The 25,008-nt window shown below is 46.6% G+C and overlaps 2 protein-coding genes across 5 annotated transcripts in view; one reads left to right on the top strand and one right to left on the bottom strand.

Annotated features, from left to right (window-relative positions):
* The window catches only part of PSMD2 (proteasome 26S subunit ubiquitin receptor, non-ATPase 2), a 58,120-nt gene extending 55,363 nt beyond the window's left edge, over nucleotides 1-2,757 (bottom strand). Inside the window, exon 1 of the mRNA XM_056565654.1 lies at nucleotides 2,601-2,757. Within this exon, the coding sequence (XP_056421629.1) occupies nucleotides 2,601-2,708 (108 nt within the window). The 5' untranslated portion in view covers nucleotides 2,709-2,757. The remainder of the gene's footprint in view (nucleotides 1-2,600) is intronic.
* An 89-nt stretch (nucleotides 2,758-2,846) lies between these two features.
* Nucleotides 2,847-25,008, top strand: part of ECE2 (endothelin converting enzyme 2) — a 125,097-nt gene continuing 102,935 nt past the window's right edge. Inside the window, exons 1-3 of one of the 4 annotated variants that reach the window (XM_056565657.1) lie at nucleotides 2,847-2,864; nucleotides 11,525-11,618; nucleotides 18,015-18,089. Coding sequence is in view for 1 of the 4 variants with exons in the window: in XM_056565655.1 (XP_056421630.1) it covers nucleotides 21,573-21,605 (33 nt within the window). In the remaining 3 variants the exon portion in view is untranslated. Of the gene's footprint in view, nucleotides 2,865-2,920; nucleotides 2,942-3,002; nucleotides 3,108-11,524; nucleotides 11,619-18,014; nucleotides 18,090-21,382; nucleotides 21,606-25,008 lie in introns of those variants that run through there. The other 3 variants (XM_056565656.1, XM_056565658.1, XM_056565655.1) reach the window with 3 other exon arrangements.

The following is a 25,008-nucleotide window of genomic DNA, read 5'->3' as shown; positions in this document are numbered from 1 at the left end:
TGTATCATCCTTTGGCAGTCCTGTAATTCTGGGACTTGTAGTTTTGGAATCGTTGGAGGTACAGTGTCTGGATAACTTTTTTTGCAGCAGTGTAGCCTTCAGCTGTGAGCCTTCAGCTTTTGCAAAACTACAACTCCCAGCATTCCCAGACATCCTTTGACTGTCCAGGCAGGCTTGGAGTTGTAGTTTTGCAACAGCTGGAGGCACATGTTCAGTAAAGCTCTGTGTTACAGCAGTGTTGCAGCAAGCTGTGTTCCTCCTGCAGCCTTGTCAATCAGCCATCTTGTGTCCATGACCCTTGGACACGCTCCTGCTGCTGCGGGACTCAGTGTCCCAGGAGGTATGGGGACCCCGAGTGGTGGTATTTTCAGAGGCATTTCCCTTTAATAAAATGTGAGTTTTTTAAAGAAGTATACTGAGAAAAACTATTGTTCTGCCAAGATGTACAACATATTAAAAGTTTTTATATCTGACAGTGCCCATTTAAGGGGTTAACGTTGGTGTAGGCCATGCAGCTATGTGTAGGCGTAGGCTGGTACCTTGTATCCTACTCCCAGTGTTACATGTCCTTGAAAGGGTGATTAAGCTCAGCTGCCCAGGCTGCTGAGACAACTTCATTTGCTCCACATCTCACCCATCTTTCCTAGATTCCGGCTTGAGAATTCTGCCTAGGCGCACAACCATGGCTCCCGTCCTTCCCTCTATATTAGTGTGAATAAAGTTGGGTGACAACTTGTTCATAGCTCCGATATAGGATTCTCATCCAGCTTTCCTAGACTCCTAGGCACAATAATTCTTCCTAGTCACTAAGCAATGGCTAACCTGCCTCTATAATATTGCATAACTAAGACAGTTTTCCATTCAGGAGTCAAGACAATTTGGGCAAGAACCCATTTATATCCTCCCCGTGGATTATCACCCACCTTTCCTAGATTCCTGCTTGACAATTATGCCTAGGTACACAACCATGCTTTATATGTTATATATTAGTGTGTAATAAGAGTTTTCCAGTGAAATCATGCAGGTTGTATAAAAAAAAAAATTCTGGCTCCTACATTTTAAAAAAATTTGTCAAGCCCTGGGAAATTGTACTTATACAGTATCTGACATAAGTGAGTTCACACCTCACATTTGTTAAATTTTTATTTTATTTTCTCATGTGACTGAAGAAATGACACTCTGCTACAATGTTAAGTAGTGAGTGCAGTCTTTTCAACCTCTTGGGAATGCAGGGCGTATGCATACACCCTGCATCCCCAATCCTTTAGGACTCAGGGCGTACCTGTATGCCCTGGTCCTGCTTATTGGGTTTAAACCGTTCTCACCAGCAGAGAAAGGGTTAAACCCGGTGGGTCCCGGTTGCTACGGGCAGCCAGGACCCACGGCTAATGCCGGGCACAGCCGATCAGGTCGATGCCCGGAATTAACCCTTTAGACTGATTGTGGCGTCTAAAACAAAAGTAAAAGAATCCTGGCAGCTCAGCGGAGCTGATCAGGACCATCATGACAAAATGGCGATGTCCCGATCAGCTTACCGGACGACGGGAGGGTCCTCACCTGCCTCTCCAATTTCCGATCGGCCATCTACTGCTCCAGGCAAGAGCAGCAGAGCGCCGGTTACACTGATCAGTGCTTTGCATACAGACCAATAGCGTGCCCCCCCCCCCCATACAGTCCAATAGCGTGCGCCCCCCCCATACAGTCCAATAGCGTGCGCCCCCCCCATACAGTCCAATAGCGTGCGCCCCCCCCATACAGTCCAATAGCGTGCGCCCCCCCCATACAGTCCAATAGCGTGCGCCCCCCCCATACAGTCCAATAGCGTGCGCCCCCCCCATACAGTCCAATAGCGTGCGCCCCCCCATACAGTCCAATAGCGTGCGCCCCCCCCATACAGTCCAATAGCGTGCGCCCCCCCCATACAGTCCAATAGCGTGCGCCCCCCCCATACAGTCCAATAGCGTGCCCCCCCCATACAGTCCAATAGCGTGCCCCCCCCATACAGTCCAATAGCGTGCCCCCCCCATACAGTCCAATAGCGTGCCCCCCCCATACAGTCCAATAGCGTGCCCCCCCCATACAGTCCAATAGCGTGCCCCCCCCATACAGTCCAATAGCGTGCCCCCCCCATACAGTCCAATAGCGTGCCCCCCCCCATACAGTCCAATAGCGTGCCCCCCCCCATACAGTCCAATAGCGTGCCCCCCCCCCCATACAGTCCAATAGCGTGCCCCCCCCCCATACAGTCCAATAGCGTGCCCCCCCCATACAGTCCAATAGCGTGCCCCCCCCATACAGTCCAATAGCGTGCCCCCCCCATACAGTCCAATAGCATGCCCCCCCCATACAGTCTAATAGCGTGCCTCCCCCATACAGTCCAATAGTGTGCCCCCCATACAGTCCATAGTGAGCCCAGACTCGTACACAGACATGCTCCGCACAGTGTAGAGAAGCGGACATCCAATGAACCCGTCCGCTGTACAGAGGCTGGAGCCTTCACATGAACCTGTAATGCACGGCCCTGGGTGACTCAGCTCTCCCCGATCTAGGCCGCTGCCTCCTTCATACCGTGACCCAGTTTATTCGCTGCAGTATCTCACCAGCTCCTGGTCCTCCTTCTTATCCTTCACAGGATCTGACTGCTGGCTGCCGGCCTCCTTGCCTTTCCCGCTCGGGGTTGTCTGCTGACTCCGGCTCTGTTCCTCCATGTCCGCCGATGAGTCTCAATATTGTAGCACACAGGCTAATCTGCGCATGCGTATGCGGTGCGTAACTAGACGTCCTCACGCAGAGACTAGAGCGCTGCCCCTTGGGAGTTCCATTGTGCGAATGTGGAGCGGTCTGTGTCACGTGATTGCCACCATGTTAGTACTCTTCTGTGAAGCGTTCCATTGCTGCCATATTGGTGCTCCTTAAACGCACGGCATTGTCTGACTGTAATGTACGGTATTTTCCATCCCCTGTCTGTTAGACCAGGCTGTAGTGCTCTCCGGCATACCTAGCTCATCTCTTGCTTCGGCTGCTACAATGCAGGAAAGTTAGGCTGCGTTCACAACAGCGTTTTTCATCTCCATTATAGAAATGAGACACATAGATGAAAGAAGAAGGTAACCGATCCCATTCTTGTCAATGGGCTTTTTTTATTTGGCCGTTACGTTAAATTTGCTTTAGTTTTGGGTTGGCCCAATGTCTTGGGCCAACCCTGGTGACCTCCATTATGTGTCGACAACAGATTTGAACAACTCTGATGTGAACATAGCCTTACACATACTGTATATATACAGACTGAGAGCTGCAGAACATGCTTGGGCCCTCGGAAATGATTTGTACATGATTAGAAAGATATTGCGGCTTTCTTCCAAGAACAGCTCAATACTTGACAGAAGTTGTGTGGTGTACTGCAGGTCTGCCCTATTCACTTCAATAAAACTGAGCTTCAATACCCGGCATACCCTCTAGACAAAAGTGGCATGGCTTCTGGAAGAAGAAAGCCATGTTTTTCCTATCTGGTGCAACCTCTTTAACCCCTTAAATGGGCACTGTCAGATCCAAAAACTTTTTATATGGTGTTACTAATGAAAATTAAAGACCTTTTGTAATATGGTTGTTGAAAAAAGTTTGAATATTTAATAAAGAAAATCCCACCACTAGGGGTCCCCATACCTACTAGGATACTAAGGAGTCCTGCAGCAGCATCAGCTTGTCCATGGGTCATGGACAAGAGATGACTCATGGACAAGGCTGACACACCAATCACCTCTCACCACCACAAGGGAGGATTTATAACACTGAGCTAATGAAAGTAGGTATTTTTTATAATAAATATATGTGATAGAGACATAAAAATGGTACTGAGTAACATATTAATTTGAATTTTTTTGTATACATTTTAAGGACAAAGGGATTTTTTGTGCCTTCTTATAGCCACGCTTTCAAATTTTCAATATACAACTTACAAATCTATATGATGGTTCATATTTTGCGCCAACAATTGTACTTTGTTATGCCATCACTCGTTTTACCACCAAATCCATGGTGAAACAAAATAAAATCATTTGTGGAGCGAGATTGTATTTAAGAAACCCGCCATTTTGTACATTGGGGGATTCAGTTTCTACACAGGGGTGATTTAATCCTGATCTATTTTCCGCGGTAGTTTTGACATCAGAATTTGCAGAGTTTTGGTCTTGCGTGCAACAAAATTATCAAAAGCCGCACACTGTTTCATAAATTTGGCACACAAACTTCCCATTACCTATTTAGATTTTATTACCGCCTGGGTCGACATGGTCTGAGGTTTTGGCTTAGTTTGCATCAATGCAACTTTTTTTCGCAACTTTTCAGTTGATAAATTAAAGGAGAACTCCAGAATATAAAAATTGTCGCCCATACTGCCGGCTCCCCCGGGGCCTCCGGTAACCGGCTCCGGTCTCCGCCGCGATCCTCTTCCTGGTTGCTGGTGGTTGGATGAATCATACTGTACTCAGCCAATCACCAGCCGCAGTGAAGTCCCGACTCGGCCAGCAATAGGCTGAGCGGCAGTGTGAGAACGCTTCAGGACACAAAATCCTTCACTACACCGGCACCTGCTGCCGGGGCCGAAAACGTCACACTGCCGCTCAGCCTATCGCCGGCCGAGTCGGGACTTCACTGCGGCTGGTGATTGGCTGAACGCAGTATGATTCATCTGACCACCGGCAACCAGGAAGAGGATCACGGCGGAGACCGGAGCCGGTTACCGGAGGCCCCTGGGGAGCGGGGGAAAGTATGTACATCTTTATTTTTTTTACTGCCGGCAGTATGGGGGACAATTTTAATATTCTGGAGTTCTCCTTTAATGACCACTGCATTTTGTGCTCTAGTATAAACCACTATGCTTGCCGGGAAGAGAAAAACTCTTAACCAAAAGTGACATAAAAATCTCAACTAAATGGACTTTCTGAGAGACAAATTTAGACCATCTCAAATGGTCTAAACAGTATGATAAATCTACCTCATGTTTATTCTGTAGGTCCATATGATTACGACAATACCCAATGAATATAGGTTTTATTTTGTTTTACTACTTTTAAAAAATTATAATTTTTTGTACGAAAATTAGCGTGCTTAAAATTGCTCTCTTTTATTTTTTCGTACACAGGGCCGTATGAGGATGAATTTATTGTGCTGTCATCTGTAGTTTTTATTGGTACTATTTTTGTTTTGATGGAACTTGATCACTTTTTATTATTGTTTTTATGAGATATGAAGGGACCAAAAATATGCAATTCTGGATTTTGGTATTTTTAACTTTTATGCCATTGACCGTGCATTTAATTAACGTTATATTAAAGGCTTCCACACAGGTATTTTTTTTGGCATCTTGTTAGAAAACTGCCGTTGCAGTTTTTGTGCCAAAGCAAGAATTTTATTGACAAGAAATGGGAAATAAAAAGGAAGGACTTCTCCTTCCTCATAGAGCCACTACTGACTTTGGCTCAAAAACTGCAGTTTTTCAAAAAATGACAGCAAAAAACCTGTTTGAAAACCGGTGTTGCCACATATATTTATCTTTATTTTTGTTTACATATTTAATTTAAAAAAATGGGAAGGGGGGGGGGGGGGTCAACATGTTAGTAGGGAAGAGATTCATTCACATTGATTAACCTTTTTTTAAATCTTTTTTAGTCCCCATAGGAGACTATTGCACTCAATCTTTACATTGCATACACTGCCCCTCAGTGGGTCACCATTGAAGCCCCACTGTGTCCCCTGACTCTTCTTCAGTGACTCCCCTCGAAGGATAGACCCCAATCCTCTGCCCAACCCTATCACAACTGTTAGTGCTGTGGGATAGTCTTAGAACTCGATTCCCCCGCAATTCAGCCCATACTCCAGCTGCCCCGATCTTTCTTGATCCAAAGTTCCCTCCTGGCATGGTGCCCTTAGCGTTCTTCTGGTGATAGAATAAGGGCTTTCTTTGCATAGGTGATTTTATTGACAGGTTAGGTTTTAAGTCCCTTGATCATTGCCTATTATTATTTTTTATTAATAAAGACCTTATTTACATACTATTTTGGTTGAAATTATTTTGTGGATTGTCACGAGGGACAAGTAGATTGTGTTCCCGTTTTAGTCCCTTGGACAAAGTAGTTTTTTTTTTTTTCCACACCCTTGCCTACTAAGGAAAGCTACATACTGAGAAATTTACCTACACAGTAGCACTTAACTAATAGGGAAAACTACCTACTGGAGCAATCTATCAGATGGAGGGGTTGACCTAACTACTTTTTCCCAACCAGCCTACCCATCCCCACCACCCAATTACCTCGCCACTTTTTTTGTGCATGACTCCAAATAGAATTATTACGGTTTGGGGCCCTATAGATGGGAAAGAGGGGAGGAGGGTGCTGGAAGAATCTAAGATGTTTGACTGGTAGGTTCTGAGGAAGTTCATTGTGACTGAAAGAATGTGTCATGCCAGTCTGGGTGGGATGGAGAAAAAGAAAAGGGGGAAAGTAATCCACTCAGATCAGATAACCTGTGAGTCACAGTGCTGTATTCTACACAGCTAACAGAGATATACTGATATTGTTCATTTTGGGGGCTTTTGTAGAAAAGTTTTTGGTATAGGTGCCTGGAGATAATTAAAAAAAAAAAAAATTCTGTGGAGTGCCCTGTGGTGAAAAAGGTTGGAAAACACACAATTGCACATTACTCTTTGTAGAAATGGTGGCATGTGCTGCCTTAATTTGGACAAAACCTAAGATATGGTGCAAAGGAGCCTGACCAATCGCAGCACAACACTCCTTAAAGGGGTACTCCGGTGGAAAGAAAATTTTTTTTATCAATTGGTGTCAGAAAGTTTATTTGTTTTTGTATTTTTCTGTTTAGGTGTGTATTCACACATTAGTTTGTTCAGAGCAGTTTGCTATTCTACTGTCATCATTGGCGCTCATGGAACACCTGCTCCGGGCCCCGTGCCCGCAGGGGGCCCAGTCACATTCGGGACATCCCTTCGGGCTGCTTAGTTGCGGATTGGGGCCCCCCGATAGCCCGGCCCGACCACTTTAAAACAGTGACCAGCGGCGGTTCCTGTGGGCCCGGACTCCTCCTGCTTTTCTATATTTCATATTTCCTTACCTGGCCGCGCTCGGGTCTTGTGGGCTTGTGACGAGTGACGTCTCCTGCGGCTACTCTGCACGATGTCAGGGTCATCACTCAACATTTCCTGCAGGGCACAGTTTTCTTCATTACACCCCAGCGCTGCAGGAAATGACGAGTGACGTCCCTGACGCCGTGCAGAGGAGCCGCAGGAGACGTCACTGGTCACAGCCCATAAGACCCGACGCATCACCTGAGCCTGCCGAGAGCGCGGCCAGGTAAGGAAATATGAAAAATAGAAAAAAGCAGGAGGAGGGGGGAGCAATGAGCAGGGGAGGATTATGAGTGGGTGAGGATGATGAGGCAGAGGGGGGTAGTGATGAGCATGGGGGGAATGATGAGCGGGGGGGGGGGTAATGATGAGCAGTGGGGGTAATGATGAGCAGGGGGGGTAATGATGAGCAGGGAGGGGAATGATGAGCAGGGGGGAGAATGATGAGCAGGGGGGAGAATGATGAGCAGGGAGGGGAATGATGAGCAGGGAGGGGAATGATGAGCAGGGGGGAGAATGATGAGCAGGGAGGGGAATGATGAGCAGGGGGGGAGAATGATGAGCAGGGAGGGGAATGATGAGCAGGGGGGGAATGACGAGCAGGGGGGAGAATGATGAGCAGGGGGGAATGATGAGCAGGGGGAGAATGATGAGCAGGGGGGAGAATGATGAGCAGGGGGGGAATGATGAGCAGGGGGAGAATGATGAGCAGGGGGGAGAATGATGAGCAGGGGGAGGGGAATGATGAGCAGGGGGGAAGAATGATGAGCAGGGGGTGGAATGATGAGCAGGGGGGGGAATGATGAGCAGGGGGGAATGATGAGCAGGGGGGGGGAATGATGAGCAGGGGGAGAATGATGAGCAGGGGGGTAATGATGAGCAGGGGGTGGAATGATGAGCAGGGGGGAATGATGAGCAGGGGGGAGAATGATGAGCAGGGGGGAATGATGAGCAGGGGGGGTAATGATGAGCAGGGGGGGAATGATGAGCAGGGGGGGGTAATGATGAGCAGGGGGGTAATAATGAGCAGGGGGGTAATAATGAGCAGGGGGGAATGATGAGCAAGGGGGGAATGATGAGCAAGGGAGGAGAATGTTGAGCAGGGGGGAGAATGTTGAGCAGCGGGAGAATGATGAGCAGGGGGGAGAATGATGAGCAGGGGGGGTAATGATTAGCAGGGGGGTAATGATGAGCAGGGGGGGAATGATGAGCAGGGGCGGGAATGATGAGTAGGGGGGGAATGATGAGCAGGGGGGAGAATGATGAGCAGGGGGCAGGGGGGAGAATGATGAGCAGGGGAAAACACGGGAAAGGGGGGGGGGTAAATATGGCACAGGGGCTGATAAAAGGGGGAGGAAGGAGGGGGTTAAATATGGCACAGGGGCTGATAAAAGGGGGAGGAAGGAGGGAGGGCAAACTGAGGATCAAGGGGAATCAAAGTTGGGGGGATGATGGGGCATATAGTTCAGAGCTATAGTCATTTATTTTACATTTATTTTTTTCCCCCAAAATTTTCCTGTGAAAATGAGGGTATGTGTTATATGCCAGTGCGTGTTATACGCAGATAAATACTGTAATTCCCCCTCCCCCCCTCACATTCAGCAGGACATCCCTGTGTCCTGAAAGATCTTTTCGGGACACAAGGATGTCCCGGTTACCTTTCTGTGGCTCCGCAATAACTTTAAAAACGCAGGGGCCGCCGGGAGGTAGCGCACGCAGGGACATCACTGACGTCCCGTGCGTGCGCCCATAGGAGCAGAGCAGCAAGGATGCACGCAAGGTAAGTTACCTACACGTCATCTTCAGTGCTCCGACCACCGCTCCTCCGGTCCCGGGACCTACTGCTGCTGGTCCCGGCCCCTAGGCCATAGCAGTAGATCATGACCCCGGACCAGAGGGGCGGGGGTCGGAGCACTGAATTGGGGTAGTACACAGACATACAGCCTCCAGCCATACACTGTATATGGCTGGAGGCTGTATGTCTGTGGGGGACACTGCCAACGTAATGTGGGGGGACTACAACCTAATGCGGGGAACTGGGGGTGGGGTTGGTGAAGAAAAGTGTATGTCTCCAGACATAATGGGTGTTGTAGCTTTGCAACAGCTGGAAAGAGTGACTTGAAATGAAGTGATTTTAGACCATGCAGCCCATTTTAGTTTAACAATGGCCTGACTCCTGTGACACCCACCAAAAAAAAAAAATGGGGACATAGTCTAATATACCCAGGCCTATTTTTGGTCTCAGTCTGTTCCTTACTTGACAGGCCCACAACAGGTCTCAGTGGAAGGGAAGGGGGACTATCGGGGGTGGGGCCCCATCATGATGAAGTGCTCCGTCTTCCAGGCAGTCTTAATCTGGCCCTGTGGATAGGGAATAGTTAATGCTCTGAACGAATGAGAATTTGTGTGGAGTTATTTAACCAGAGTTCTCCTGCATTCTGGTGCTGGTTATTGTGCAATACACTTTCAAGTCTGCTTGAGCATTTACCTTGTATTTATATTCTCATTTTATCTGGCTTTTTAGCCATGGTTATATAGCATGCTCCTTGTATTTTAGTCTGTGTTACATTAGTCGATTTTAGGATTATGTTTGTTCGTTCTTCTCTGTCTGTGTTCACACTGAGTCTAACTTGTACTCTGTGTTCTGTATGTTATATTCTTGTTCGGTATTCTGGAGTCTATTCAGACTCATCCGGCTCTAGTCTAGTGTTTCATGTATTATATTTCCGTTTCCTACTGGGTCAGCATTTTGTCCACACGGTTATCAAAGGGGTATTCCAGGAATTTTTTTGTTTGACTATGCTACAGGGGCTGTAAAGTAAGTGTAGTTCAGAATATAGTGTCTTTACCTGTGTGTGACGGTTTTCTCACAATTCTTATGTGATTTTCACCCCAATATTTATTTTTAACAGCATACAAAATGACAGCTGTCTCGGATTTTTCCCAGCTTGCAATGCGGTCGAGACCTGACTCACTAGTCAGCTGATGACAGGGAGCCTGTCTGCTTCAATGGGTGGAGAGAGCAATCTGCAAGTAATGCAACAGCTGGAGGCACCCTGATTGAAAACCACAGGTCTGCAGCTCATTTATGTTTAAGTACTACAACATATCAAAAACAAGTTTGGTGACAGTGCCCATTTAAAGGACAACTGCAGCTTAATATACACTTATCCCCTATCTACAAGATAGGGGATAAGTGTTTGATTGCGGGGGGTCCGACCGCTGGGACCCCCCACAATCTCCTGTACGGGGCCGCGGCTGTGCCGTGGCTCTCCCGTGCAGGGGGCGTGCCTGCCTCAGCATGACGTTGCGGCCGTCACGCCTCCTCCATGCATCTCTATGGGGGAGGCAGCGTTCGTTCCTCCCCGACTCCCCCATAGAACTGTATGGGGACGGGGAGGGGACAGAGAGGAGACGGGGCGTCACCGTCGACCTCTAGGTCGGCGCTACGCGCCTTAGCGCTCACTATGATGTATCTTTAGATATAGAAAAACTGTGATAATTACTTTAAAAAAAACAGCACTACACCTGTCCTCATGTTGATGTGGTAGTACAACTTTGGTCCATTCACTTCAATGGAACTGAGCTGCAATGCCACACACAACCTAAGAACAGGCGTGGTGTTGTTCTTTGAAGAAATAATTTCTGCTTCTTTCATTTTGGATAACCCATTTGGGTTGCTGTGGTCCTCTACTGAACCACTCTAAGGCCATGTTCACACAGTGGAATTTCCGAGCAGAATCTCCCGAAAAATGTAACTCGGAAAGCAGAATGCTATTACATTCAATGGGATTTTGCCTCAATGTGCACACAACTGAATCTTTACAGCAGAAACATCTGTGGCGGAAATCCCAATACCCGCCTTCGCCAAAGAATTGACATGTCAATTCGTTCGGCAGAATCCACTTTGGAGACTTTGTGAACATGGCCTAAGGAGGAATGAATGTAACAAACATGTCTGATCATGGCGGGTCCATCTATTGGGACCCCCTGCGATCTCTGGGCCAGCACTGTGGCGTTACGGACATGGTAGCCTGGGGCTTCCATAATTGTGACATCAAGCCACGCCCCCTATATTCATGTGTATGGAAGGGAGCATGACGGCTTGTACACAGCCGTCACGCCCCCTCCTATAGGTATGAATGGAGGCAGCATGGTGCCACAGTCACAGAAGCCTTAACGCTGCATCGCTGGCCAGGAGATCGCAGGGGGTCCCAGCAGCCGGATCCCCCGCAATCACGCATGTTATCTCCTGCTTTGGATAGGGGATAGCATGTCTAGGGGCGAAGTACCCCTTTAAAGCGTACCAGTTGTGTCAGGTGACTTTTCAGGATAAGGTCCTATATCTGCCTATTATATAATTTGTATATGTAATTTTTTTTATTTTAGGGCCAGCCACACACTGCCCTCCATAAAAGTGCAAACCACACAATATTTACCAAGGATATGATTGGTTACAATTTCTTCATTGCAGCAAAATATGGTAATGCTATATAAGCAACAGGAAATAAATAAAATAATGTTATAATGTCAATAGAAAAAGTGAAAATGCAAAAAAAACACTAGATGGCACTGCGATTTTAAGAATGCTTGATCTTTTCATAAATGTCAGTGGTGCAGAAGTGATTAAATTATAACTCGTGTTTGTTCCAGGAAACGTTATGTAACATTTACACACACACACACACACACACACACACACACACACTGTGCCATTATTTGCCATTTTAAGAGCATTATCATTTATGCTATTTTCACACTGTGCTAGCAGTGTCCATTTACCATATGTGTCAGACAAGCTCCTTGTGTATACAATAAACATACCTATTGACACCATTACCTAGTGGAGGGAAAGAGTGCCCCCATTTGGGTAGTATGCATTGGGTCTACATTTATTTGATGTATAGAACAGAGCAAGTGACAAACATTAAACCAGTGTTTTCCAATTTGGGTGCCTCCAGATGTTGCAAAATTTCAACTCCCATCATGCCCGGACAACCAAAGGCACACTGGTTGGGAAACACTGCGTTAAACCAAAGCATACCGCGTAGTATACTTTTAATATTGGAGCCACCAGGTGACAATTAACCTCCTAATAGCATCCACGAGAGGTATCCATGAAAGATATACATTGGAGAATCACGTGACATAACCCTGATGGACACTGAAAGGCACAGTGTGAAAAGAGCCTTAGGTGTTAAAACATATGATGAAATGCAGTCCATGTCATAGAAGGGTATACTCACTTCATTAAGCTGGCCTGATTTTTTACATGACTTTTAACTTAATACATTTTCCCTTTTGGATTTTTTAGCTTACAAGAGTATAGTCATAGTAAATTACCATCCTGTATTTAAATAACCAAAACCTATAATAAATCATTGAAGTCCTGTCTGCTTAGAACCTTTATTTGTAAAGCAAGCTTACACCTCAGAGGGACGCATTATACCTAACAAGGGTTCTAGGGTCATTACATATGATATTAGGAGCATATTAAAGCTGTCTGAAATAGAAAAAAAGCATTTATCAGGTCAGGTTCTTTCACCCATGACAATACATCCATGGTGATAATGCCCAGCAGGCACATTGGGGGGGGGGTTCAGTTATGTTTTATGTGTAGGCTTTAACATTAAAATGTTTGACTTTTTAACACTAGTTTTTAGGTAAAAACATGGATAAATTCGTCCCATAATGTCACTGCCTTATCCAATGGTTGTTACGCCTAGCGCTCCGGGTCCCCGCTCCTCCCCGGAGCGCGTACGGCGTCTCTCTCTCCGCAGCGCCCCGGTCGGTCCCGCTGACCGGGAGCGCTGCACTGTCATGGCCGTCGGGGATGCGATTCGCACAGCGGGACGCGCCCGCTCGCGAATCGCATCCCAGGTCACTTACCCGTTCCCGTCCCCTGCTGTCATGTGCTGGCGCGCGCGGCTCCGCTCTCTAGGGCGCGCGCGCGCCAGCTCCCTGAGACTTAAAGGGCCAGTGCACCAATGATTTGTGCCTGGCCCAATTAGCTTAATTGGCTTCCACCTGGTCCCTGACTATATCTGACCTCCTCCCATGCACTCCCTTGCCGGATCTTGTTGCCCTTGTGCCTAGTGAAAGCGTTTTGTGTGTCCAAAGCCTGTGTACCAGAACTTCTGCTATCCACCCTGACTACGAACCTTGCTGCCTGCCCCGACCTTCTGCTACGTCCGACCTTGCTTCTGTCTACTCCCTTGTACCGCGCCTATCTTCAGCAGCCAGAGAGGTTGAGCCGTTGCTAGTGGATACGACCTGGTCACTACCGCCGCAGCAAGACCATCCCGCTTTGCGGCGGGCTCTGGTGAAAACCTGTAGTGACTTAGAACCGGTCCACTAGCACGGTCCACGCCAATCCCTCTCTGGCACAGAGGATCCACCTCCTGCCAGCCGGCATCGTGACAGTAGATCCGGCCATGGATTCCGCTGAAGTTCCTCTGCCAGTTGTCGCCGACCTTCCCACACTGGTCGCCCAGCAAGCCCGACAGATCGCCCAGCAAGCCCAACAGATTGCCCAACAAGACCACCAGCTGTCGTACTTGACCACCATGACTCAGCAACTCCAGTCGCAGCTACAGCAGATTCAGTCTCAGCTACAGCAGCAGCAACCATCTCCTCCGCCAGCTCCTGCACCTCTTCCGCAGCGAGTGGCCACTCCTAGCCTCCGCCTGTCCTTGCCGGACAAATTTAATGGGGACTCTAAGTTTTGCCGTGGCTTTCTTTCGCAATGTTCCCTGCACTTGGAGATGATGTCGGATCAGTTTCCTACTGAAAGGTCTAAGGTGGCTTTCGTAGTCAGCCTTCTGTCTGGAAAAGCCCTGTCATGGGCCACACCGCTCTGGGACCGCGATGACCCCGTCACTGCCTCTGTACACTCCTTCTTCTCGGAAATTCGAAGTGTCTTTGAGGAACCTGCCCGAGCCTCTTCTGCTGAGACTGCCCTGCTGAACCTGGTCCAGGGTAATTCTTCCGTTGGCGAGTACGCCATACAATTCCGTACTCTTGCTTCTGAACTTTCCTGGAATAATGAGGCCCTCTGCGCGACCTTTAAAAAAGGCCTATCCAGCAACATTAAAGATGTTCTGGCTGCACGAGATACTCCTGCTAACCTGCATGAACTCATTCATCTAGCCACTCGCATTGACATGCGTTTTTCTGAGAGGCATCAAGAGCTCCGCCAGGAAAAAGACTTAGATCTCTGGACACCTCTCCCACAGTCTCCATTGCAATCTGCGCCTAGGCCTCCCGCCGAGGAGGCCATGCAAGTGGACCGGTCTCGCCTGACCCTGGAAGAGAGGAATCGCCGTAAGGAAGAGAATCTTTGTCTGTACTGTGCCAGTACCGAACATTTTTTGGTGGATTGCCCCATCCGTCCTCCACGTCTGGGAAACGCACGCTCGCACCCAGCTCTCGTGGGTGTGGCGTCTCTTGATGCTAAGTCGGCTTCTCCACGTCTCACGGTGCCTGTACGGATTTCTTCTTCAGCCAGCTCTTCCCTCTCAGCCGTGGCCTGCCTGGACTCTGGTGCCTCTGGGAATTTTATTCGGGAGTCCTTGGTGAATAAATTCCGCATCCCGGTGACCCGTCTTGTCAAGCCACTCCACATTTCCGCGGTCAACGGAGCCAGGTTGGATTGCACCGTGCGTTTCCGCACGGAGCCCCTCCTAATGTGCATCGGACCTCATCATGAGAAAATTGAGTTTTTGGTCCTCTCCAATTGCACTTCTGAAATTCTCCTTGGACTACCCTGGCTTCAACACCATTCCCCAACCCTGGATTGGTCCTCAGGGGAGATCAAGAGCTGGGGTACCTCTTGCTTCAAGGACTGCCTTAAACCGGTTCCCAGTACTCCCTGCCGTGACCCTGTGGTTCCTCCTGTATCCGGTCTCCCTAAGGTCGTTATGGACTCTGCCCGCCTTAAGAAGTGCCTCTCCCCCCCTCCCAGTCCAGTCAGTCAAGCCTCGGTGCCTCCTCGTGGCCCTCGTCCTGGTGTCACACTGCCCCGTGCCAGGCCTCGCCCTCTGCCCTCCCTCCCCATTCCCACTCCTGCTGTACTGCCTGCCGTTGAGGAATCCCTCCATCCTTTCCCGGTGTCCTCATCCCAGGGGGGGCAGTTACCGGACAAAGAGAAGGGGAGACCTAAGGGGGGGGGTACTGTTACGCCTAGCGCTCCGGGTCCCCGCTCCTCCCCGGAGCGCGTACGGCGTCTCTCTCTCCGCAGCGCCCCGGTCGGTCCCGCTGACCGGGAGCGCTGCACTGTCATGGCCGTCGGGGATGCGATTCGCACAGCGGGACGCGCCCGCTCGCGAATCGCATCCCAGGTCACTTACCCGTTCCCGTCCCCTGCTGTCATGTGCTGGCGCGCGCGGCTCCGCTCTCTAGGGCGCGCGCGCGCCAGCTCCCTGAGACTTAAAGGGCCAGTGCACCAATGATTGGTGCCTGGCCCAATTAGCTTAATTGGCTTCCACCTGGTCCCTGACTATATCTGACCTCCTCCCATGCACTCCCTTGCCGGATCTTGTTGCCCTTGTGCCTAGTGAAAGCGTTTTGTGTGTCCAAAGCCTGTGTACCAGAACTTCTGCTATCCACCCTGACTACGAACCTTGCTGCCTGCCCCGACCTTCTGCTACGTCCGACCTTGCTTCTGTCTACTCCCTTGTACCGCGCCTATCTTCAGCAGCCAGAGAGGTTGAGCCGTTGCTAGTGGATACGACCTGGTCACTACCGCCGCAGCAAGACCATCCCGCTTTGCGGCGGGCTCTGGTGAAAACCTGTAGTGACTTAGAACCGGTCCACTAGCACGGTCCACGCCAATCCCTCTCTGGCACAGAGGATCCACCTCCTGCCAGCCGGCATCGTGACAATGGTTTTTCACTTATCCAACGGTCTAGACCAAGCATAAGCAACCTTCGGCACTGCAAATGTTTTGGACTATATCTCCCATGATGCTTTTACATCTAAAATGCTGCTAAAGCATCATGGGAGATGTAGTCCAAATATCTGCAGTGCCGAAGGCTGCCTATACCTGATCTAGACGAACAGCCAACAGATTAAAGTTTCTCCATATGCACAGCTGCCTATTCCATCAATGTGATGATGATGAGTTGTTAAAGGGATTGTCTGGAGAAATATCCTCGCTGGTTCTGACGGCTCTGGTACCACTACTCAAAGCTTCCTATTCTCCGCCAGACATATATGACATCACTGGCCAAATATTGCGGTGAACCTCATTGGCCAGTGACTGACTGAGTAGGCATGTCATATGTGTTGGGGCAGAGAATAGGGAGCTCTGAGCACTGGGATCGGCACTGGCATAAACTGGCAGCAGATGAGTAAAGTGGTTGTTGTTGGGTTTTTTTTCACTGTGACTCTGAGGCACATTTAGACATTGAAATATTTTTCAGGAGAACCTCTATAAATAAGATACCACAATAACATGGCATAACATTTTATGTAGCTAAAAGCCACCAACAAATGATTTTGGGAGCTAAGGATCGGCTATATTGAATTTCAGTTTTCCAATCATTTTGCCCCCCACCCCCACAATTCTGACCTTAGCCAAGCTTTTATGTGTATGTAGCGATCAGAAGAGGCAGCTGTCAACCAAGCAAGGGAGCTGTCTCTCCTCATCAATAATTTGAAGAAAATATATAGAGATATAGATATATTATAAGGCTGGAATCACAATGTTTATGTCAGGTTCTCTTTTTTTTGCATTTTCTTTTGTCCAAATGCAGGAAAGACTGACATTTCTCCTCTCTTTTGTAGTGATGAGCGGCATATGCCATATTCGAATTTGCGATATTTCGCGAATATGAGGACGAATATTCGTCCCATATTCGTTAAATGCGAATATTCGTTATATTCGTGATGTTTTTTTGAATTGCGAAATTTCGCTATTGCGAATGCGAAATTAATAGCGAAATTTTGCTCGTCTGCGCATGCGCGCTATAACCTCATGCGAGGGACGTTGCTAGGGACGTTGCTAAGCTCTGACAACTGTGCTTGCAGAACTCTCATTGGCTCACAGGCATAAGTAGGGCGGAATTTCCACGAATATTCGCATTGCGAATATTCAGATTGCGAATATTCGCATGCATAAACCTTTCGCCTCACAGTCTCATCCCTGGGTCTTTAATGAAATGATACAAGCATTGCATTTATCAGTCCAAGGAGATCCCTACAATGTGCTCAGTTTTTAAAACAGTTTGAAAAAAAGACGAATATTTGTAATAGCGAATTTTAATCGCGAAATTCGTAATATTCGATATTCGCGACGAATATTCGAATTGCGAATATTCGTGAGCACACTACTCTTTTGTATCTACTCCAGTGTTTGCCTAAAAACTGCATCAAAACCTTCCACAAAATCAGCATGGATGATTCCATCCTATAGACAATAATGTTTGTAAAGCAACAGTTTGTATATCCATATGTTCATTATGCTAGTAGAATATATTTTTGTTTTCTTGTAGAACTGAAAAGCTTTATAAAGAAAGAGCAGTCATGTGCCACCGCCCATATTTGCTGCAGTTATCATTTTGTAAACTATTTCACTCCAGGGACTATTGTTCAGTATTTTGTTTTCAGAAGCATTAATTACAGTGGAAGGAAAAGTTCACACCCTTCCTTCTGTGCTAGAAAGTGTAAAAATACTGCTAGAATGCAAACCTATGCCAGTAAATGCAATGCACAATACATTACAGGCCATTTAGGTTCGTATGGCACAGAAGTGTGGGACTGACAAGGTAGGTGACAAGTATATGTGTGAAAGGAAAAATCGAGTGATGGCTAAATAGCTTAGCACTTGTTGTAGTCTTTCAATTTTACAAAATAAATAATTATTTTTTCTTTTCTACAGAATAAAGAACAAGCATATTGTAGTGACATGAACAGCCAGAAGTAAGAACAGTGCTGTTTTGGCTTCTGAATACTGGTAGGCACCAGCTCTTCCCTGTTATTTCCACAAACATTTGACCTGTGACACAGCCATGTCAAAAATGTTGATCTTGCTGAGACCCCCACCGATCAGCAGAACGAGCAGGGAGAAGCATGCGGTAGCTCATAGCAATTTACACTCCAGCCCCATCATAGGTCACTAGTAAAACACGTCTGGCTATCTAGGATTGATTTTGGTGACTGGCAAACTAAGGTCTGGGCTACATGAGACTTCTGTAGTGCTGCTGATTGCTTTTAACTATATCAAGTATACTGAGTGACAGCTGCAGTTGAAAACTGCATGCAACTGATAGTGAGGGTATGTTCACACATACTTTACACACTGTAGATTTTATTATACTTATATTATTTTAAATAGCTCAACATAGCAGAAGATATGCAGCATACACAGTATGTGTCAGCATAGCCTTAAACCAAATAGTGGAGCTACAAAAAGTCACATTGTAGCTTTGGCCTTATATAAACCTAGGCTTGTATAAAAAATATCAACTATGATAGGGTGCAGAATGGTGAATATTAAAATGGTACACAAATACTATATTATTAATTGAAGAGCGTGTTGCTCATTTTATATATGTTTATTATACTTTGCATCTATCTTGTTATTTTAGTGACACAAGTTTTGGTTTTGAGGTAGGCATTTTTCCTTAAAAAAATTATACACTGCTCAAAAAAAATAAAGGGAACACTTAAACAACAAAAATGTAACAAAGTCAATCACATGTCTGTAAAATCACACTATCCACTCAGGAAGCAACACTGATTGACAATCTATTTCACATGCTGTTGTGCAAAAAGAACAGACAACAGGTGGAAATTATAGGCACTTAGCAAGACACCCCCAATAAAGGAGTGGTTCTGCAGGTGGTGAACACAGACCACAGGGTGATATGAGGGCCCGACATCCACCGGTGGAGGTTATGCTTACAGCCCAACACCGTGCAGGACGTTTGGTATTTGCCAGAGAACACCAAGATTGGCAAATTCCCCACTGGTGCCCTGTGCTCTTCACAGATGAAAGCAGGTTCACACTAAGCACATGTGACAAACGTGACAGAGTCTGGAGACGCCGTGGAGAACGTTCTGCTGCCTGCAACATCCTCCAGCATGACCGGTTTGGCAGTGGGTCAGTAATGGTGTGGAGTGGCATTTCTTTGAGGGCCGCACAGCCCTCCATGTGCTTGCCAGAGGTAGCCTGACTGTGATTAGGTACTGAGATAAGATCCTCAGATTCCTTGTGAGAACATATGCTGGTGCGGTTGGCCCTGGGTTCCTCCTAATGCAAGACAATGCTAGACCTCATGTGGCTGGATTGTGTCAACAGTTCCTGCAAGAGCAAGGCATTTATGCTATGGACTGGCCCGCCTGTTCCCTAGACCTGAATCCTATTGAGCACATCTGGGACATCATGTCTCGCTCCATCCACCAATGCCATGTTGCACCACAAACTGTCCAGGAGTTGGTGGATGCTTTAGTCCAGGTCTGGGAGGACATCCCTCAGGAGACCATTCACCACCTCATCAGGAGCATCCCTAGGCGTTGTAGGGAGGTCATATGGGCACGTGGAGGCCACACACAATACTGAGCCTCAATTTGACTTGTTTTAAGGACATTACATAAAAGTTGGATCAGCCTGTAGTGCAGTTTTCCATTTTGATTTTGAGTGTGACTCCATATCCAAACCTCCATGGGTTGATAAATTTGATTTCCATTGATCATTTTTGTGTGATTTTGTTATCAGCACATTCAACTATGTAAAGACGAAGTATTTCATATGATTAGTTAATTCATTCTGATCTAGGATGTGTTATCTTAGTGCTCCCTTTATTTGTTTAAGCAGTGTACATGGGTTAAAAGAAGTTACTTTTGCATTTACTATATCCACAAACTACAACTGCAACTGTACTGTATTCTGCGAGAGAGTTTACAAGTGTCTGTTGGTGTCCGTGCACACAATGTAGTTATTTCTCTTGGGAAGAAGAAGTAGTTAGAACCTACAAAATTAAAGGGGTACTCCGCCCCTAGACATCTTATCCCCTATCCAAAGGATGGGGGATAAGATTTCTGATCACGGGGGTCCCACCACTTGTGACCCCCGTGATCTCCGTGCTGCACCCGGCGTTCGTTAAGAGCTTTGGGTTCAGGGCCTGAGGCTCGTGACGTCACGGCTGTGCCCTGCTTGTAACGTCACAGCCACGCCCCCTCAATGCGCCACGCCATCTCCCATAGACTTGCATTGAGGGGGCATGGCAGTGACGTCACGAGCGGGGCTTAGCCTTGACGTCACGAGCCTCCGCCCTGCATCACCAATCATCCGACAAGGAGCAAAGATCTGCTGGGGACCCTCTGCGATCAGACATCTTATCCTCTAAGATGTCTGGGGTCGGAGTACCCCTTTAAGCCTGCTTTAGGATAACACAACTTGAAGAGGTATTTTACAAATATATAACCACTTCAGAGTTTATCATTTGCTGATCAGCTAAAAAACAAACAAACAACAATTTCAGTAAATTCTCAACAATTTGAGTAATGACTCAGCTCTATATAAATAATCAAATTATTATTGCCAACACTTGCAGGTTTGTAAGTAATGTTTGTTATATCTACATATAATTCCATATAAAAGTTCTGAACCAGCCACATGTAGAGCAATAAATTACATGTAAGCCCTAGTTGCACATTAGTACATCACCAGAAGGCTAGGTTTCCACACAAGTTTTCTCTGGGGGGAACTACCTCTGCAGTTTTTGAGCCTAAGTCAGAAGTGTATTCAAAAGGAATGGGAAATAGAAAGGAACGACATACTTCTCCGACTGGATCCACTTCTGACTTCGGCTCAAAAACTACAGTGGCAGTATTCCAAAAAACACCAGAAAAAAACCAGTGTGGAAACATAGCCTTATGGTGATGTAATAATGTGTGAAACCTAGCCTAAAGCTGCATTTGCTTCTATTGCTCTATTAGAATTAATCACAATAGTAAGTGATTTTGTTTGTTTGTTTGTTTATTTGGTTGGTTGTTGTTTTTTAATTCACCAACCTTTGTATCTATGGTTTTTCTGCATCTTTTTAATATGTCATCGGCCTTTCTACATTCTCACAATCTAGCTCTACTATCTATTCTTCTTTACAAATTATCTATCCTCTGTTTTTCTTCTTCCCCCTCCCTGCCTCCCTGTAACATCTGATGCTCTCCTGTCCTTCCTGTTGAAGGATACAATAGGGTTTTGTCATGGTAACCAGAGCGTTCCCAGTTAGCAGCCCCAGCTTCACTCCCTCCCTCCTTCGCCCTGCCTCTCCCTCCCCCTCTCTCAGGCCTTATCTCCCTGCAGTTTGCCAAGGCTAGCTAGGATCTGTAGGGCGATCCGGGGATGGGCAGCGGGCACTGTATCCCTTGGCTCCTGTGATGGCTGTGGATTTCTTGGCTTGGCTAATGTAGATGCTGCTCCATCATCACCAGGATGAACGTTGCGCTTCAGAATCTCAGCAACAGCGTGAGTGCCAAAGGAGATCTATATACACTGGATGCACACTAATTTATATCTGATGATCCAAATACAGTAAAACCTCTTTGAGACAACCACCAAAAATTGCACAAAAAGTGGGGTTCTTCAAGGGGGTGGTGGTCTTTTCAAAGCATGCATAATAAATGTGGAACTGAAAATCTGTCACAGAAAATTTGGTCTGGCAAGGTGGTGGTCTTCTCAAAGTGGTGGTCTCTTTGGCGAGGTTTCACGATACACTGACAATAATAGGTATATACAAGTCTTTGTCTAATGCACTGAAGTAGGTGTACATGTATTCATAATGTATATAGTTATTGCTTTCCTGATGCCTTCACATCCCAAATTTATACATATGCAACATACATATTGTACATATATCTATCCATCTGCCTTTCTATCTATTTATCTATCTATCTATTTATCTATCTATCTATCGTACCTAATATTTAACTGTAGTATTTATCTATGTATCATCTTGTCATGTATTGATTCCTTGATCATATATGATAATATTTATCTTTTTAAGACTGTTACACATATCACACCTCCTCTTTATTGGTATCTCCTTGTGATACCAATGTATTCATTCAAGTAGCCAAGGGCCCTGTACCATAAACATTCCCATGGCAGTTTACAAAGTTTCTAACATCTCACCTGTTGTTTTTTTTTTTTTTTATATTATTTTTTATCCACCACCTGCTGCACATACTTGTATTTTGCAAAGACTGTATTCAGCTGATTTTGCTACCATTGATTTTTATGGGTAGGAAAATACGCAGCAAATGTTATTATGTATTATTTATGTGCCCAATTTTTAGTAAAATCCAAATGTTAAATGCAAACACATAAAAGAGAAAAAGGTAAATTAAAAATATATTTCCATTGTATGACATTTAAATGTGTTTACGTTCATGGATATCATTATCAGTAAGTTGGACATAATAATGTTGTGCAAAAACACCCAGCACCACTACCAAACACCCAGCACCACTACAAATACAAAGTATTCAAAAAAGAAGGTTGCGGCAGCACACTTGGTCCAAAAATGGAGGCTTTTAGCGCACTTTTTGATCAAAACGTTTCCCCCACCCACCAGATGGCCTCTTGTCAGATGGGACCCTAACATGCTTAATCCACTCACCTCTGCTGGGAATATGGCCTCAGACTGGGTGACATACAGGATCCACTATCAATTTAAAAACCTCCTGTGAAACAGGGAGGGGTGCACGGCTAGAGAGGGTGCCACTCCCCTTAATTTGCATAGCAAAAACACAAAAAATAAAAATAGCCAGCATAACTACCTAATACACAGGTGCACGCTGCTGTTGAAAATACAAAGTATACAAAAAAGAAGGTAGCAGCAGCATTCTTGGTCAAAAAATGTTTTTGCTATGCAAGTTAGGGGGAGCGGCACCCTCTCTAGCCGTGCACCCCTCCCTGTTTCACAGGAGGTTTTTAAATTGATAGTGGATCCTGCATGTCACTCAGTCAGAGGCCATATGCCCAGCAGAGGTGGGTGGATTAAGCATGTTAGGGTCCCATCCGACAAGAGGCCACCTCCAGCGTGGGGGATGGGGGACACGTTTTGATCAAAAAGTGCGCTAAGAGCCTCCATTTTTTTACCAAGAGTACTGCTACAACCTTCTTTTTTGTATAAAAATGCTGTGTGTAGCTTCATTGTCATCCAGTATGTTACACTGGCATTTTCTTAAACCTATAGTTCTTATTAGAACAATCTCTTTTTGCAAACATTAAAGGAAAACCGTCACCCGTTTACCCGCACTATAACCCGATACACCGGGTTATAGTGCAGGTGGGCGACCGATGTGGATATATTGAAATATTCATAAGCGCTGGTCACGTAAGCGCTCATTAGGCACGAGAGCTCACAAGACCAGCGCTTATGAATATTTAAATCCAGCCGGCGGCGCGCCTCAAAGTGCAAGTCAGCGCTGGAAGAGGGGGACCTTTGGAGGATCACGGCTCCGGACTTCAGGTAGCTATAGCAGTCCGAGACTCCACATCGATCTCCTATTCACCCACACTATAACCCGGTGTATTGGGTTATAGTGCGGGTAAACGGGTGACCATTTTCCTTTAAGGCTGCTTTCACACTATAAAAACACTTCCATTATGAACGCCCTTCAGGAAATCGGCAGTTATTCGGCCGGTACAAAATCACTAACGGCCGTTAGAAAATCCCATTATAGTCTATGGGATTTTTCTAATAGCCGTTTAACCCGTTATCGCCCTTTATTAATAACGGCCGTTATTTTGTGATGGGCGAAAGTAACGGGAGAATTAGTGCATGCACTATTTCTTCCGTTCATTCGCCCGTCACAAAATAACGGCCGTTATTAATAATGGGCGATAAAGGGCAATAACGGGTTAAAACAGCCATGTGCCATGTATTGTAGACAACAGTCATCCATTTGTGATAAGAACTACTGGACTTTCTGCCTGGAAAAAAAGTTTAGAAAAACAGGGTATGGGCTCAGTCCGATAACACTTGTATGTAACAAAGTTATATAACTTTAACATGTGCAGCTATGTAAAGGTAATTTCATTTTGCTTCATTCATGAGTTCTCCTTTAAAGGTAAACGGTCATCCTGTTCACCCACATTAAACCCAATACACTGGGTTATAGTGTGGGTGAACAGGAGGCCGATGAGGGGTCACTGACTGCTATACGTACCTGCACTCCAGAGATCTGTCCTTCCGAAGATCAGCTTCCATTTTCACTGAATTGCATGCTGGAGGCGGGCCCGCCGGCTCAATTGGGATTTACATTTTCGAAAGTCACGTGATCGCCGCACCGACAGAGTGCTCACGTTACCCGCGACATGGAGGGACAGATCTCAGGAGTGCAGGTAGGTATAGGAGTCATTGACCCTTTATTGGTCTCCTGTTGGTCTCCTGTTCACCCACACTTTAACCCAGTGTTTTGGGTTTAGTATGGGTGAACTGGATGACCATTTTCCTTTAAAGGGATACTCCGGCCCTAAACATCTTAACCCCTGTGTCGGCCCTTGTATTGACAGTCACCAGACACGAAGCTTCGCTTATGAGGCTGATGACAAGAGGGTGCTGCGGGAGATATTGTGGGGGTCCCCAGCAGCGGGGCCCCCACGATCAGACATTTTTTTCCTCCCCTATCCTTTGGATAGGGGGTAGGATGTCTAGGGCCGGAGTACCCCTTTAAGCCTCTTGGGTATTAAGTTCACTAAAGCTTCATAGGTTGCCACTGGAGTCTTCTCCCACTCCTCCAAGATGACATCATGGAGCTGGTGGATATTGGAGACCTTGTGCTTGCCCACCTTCCGTTTGAGGATGCCCCACAGATGCTCAATAAGGTTTAGGTCTGCAGATATGTTTTGCCCGTCCATCACT

The sequence above is a fragment of the Hyla sarda genome, chromosome 3 (genome assembly GCF_029499605.1).
Source record: "Hyla sarda isolate aHylSar1 chromosome 3, aHylSar1.hap1, whole genome shotgun sequence".
Classification (NCBI taxonomy): domain Eukaryota; kingdom Metazoa; phylum Chordata; class Amphibia; order Anura; family Hylidae; genus Hyla; species Hyla sarda.
This window is presented reverse-complemented; position numbering and strand designations above follow the sequence as displayed.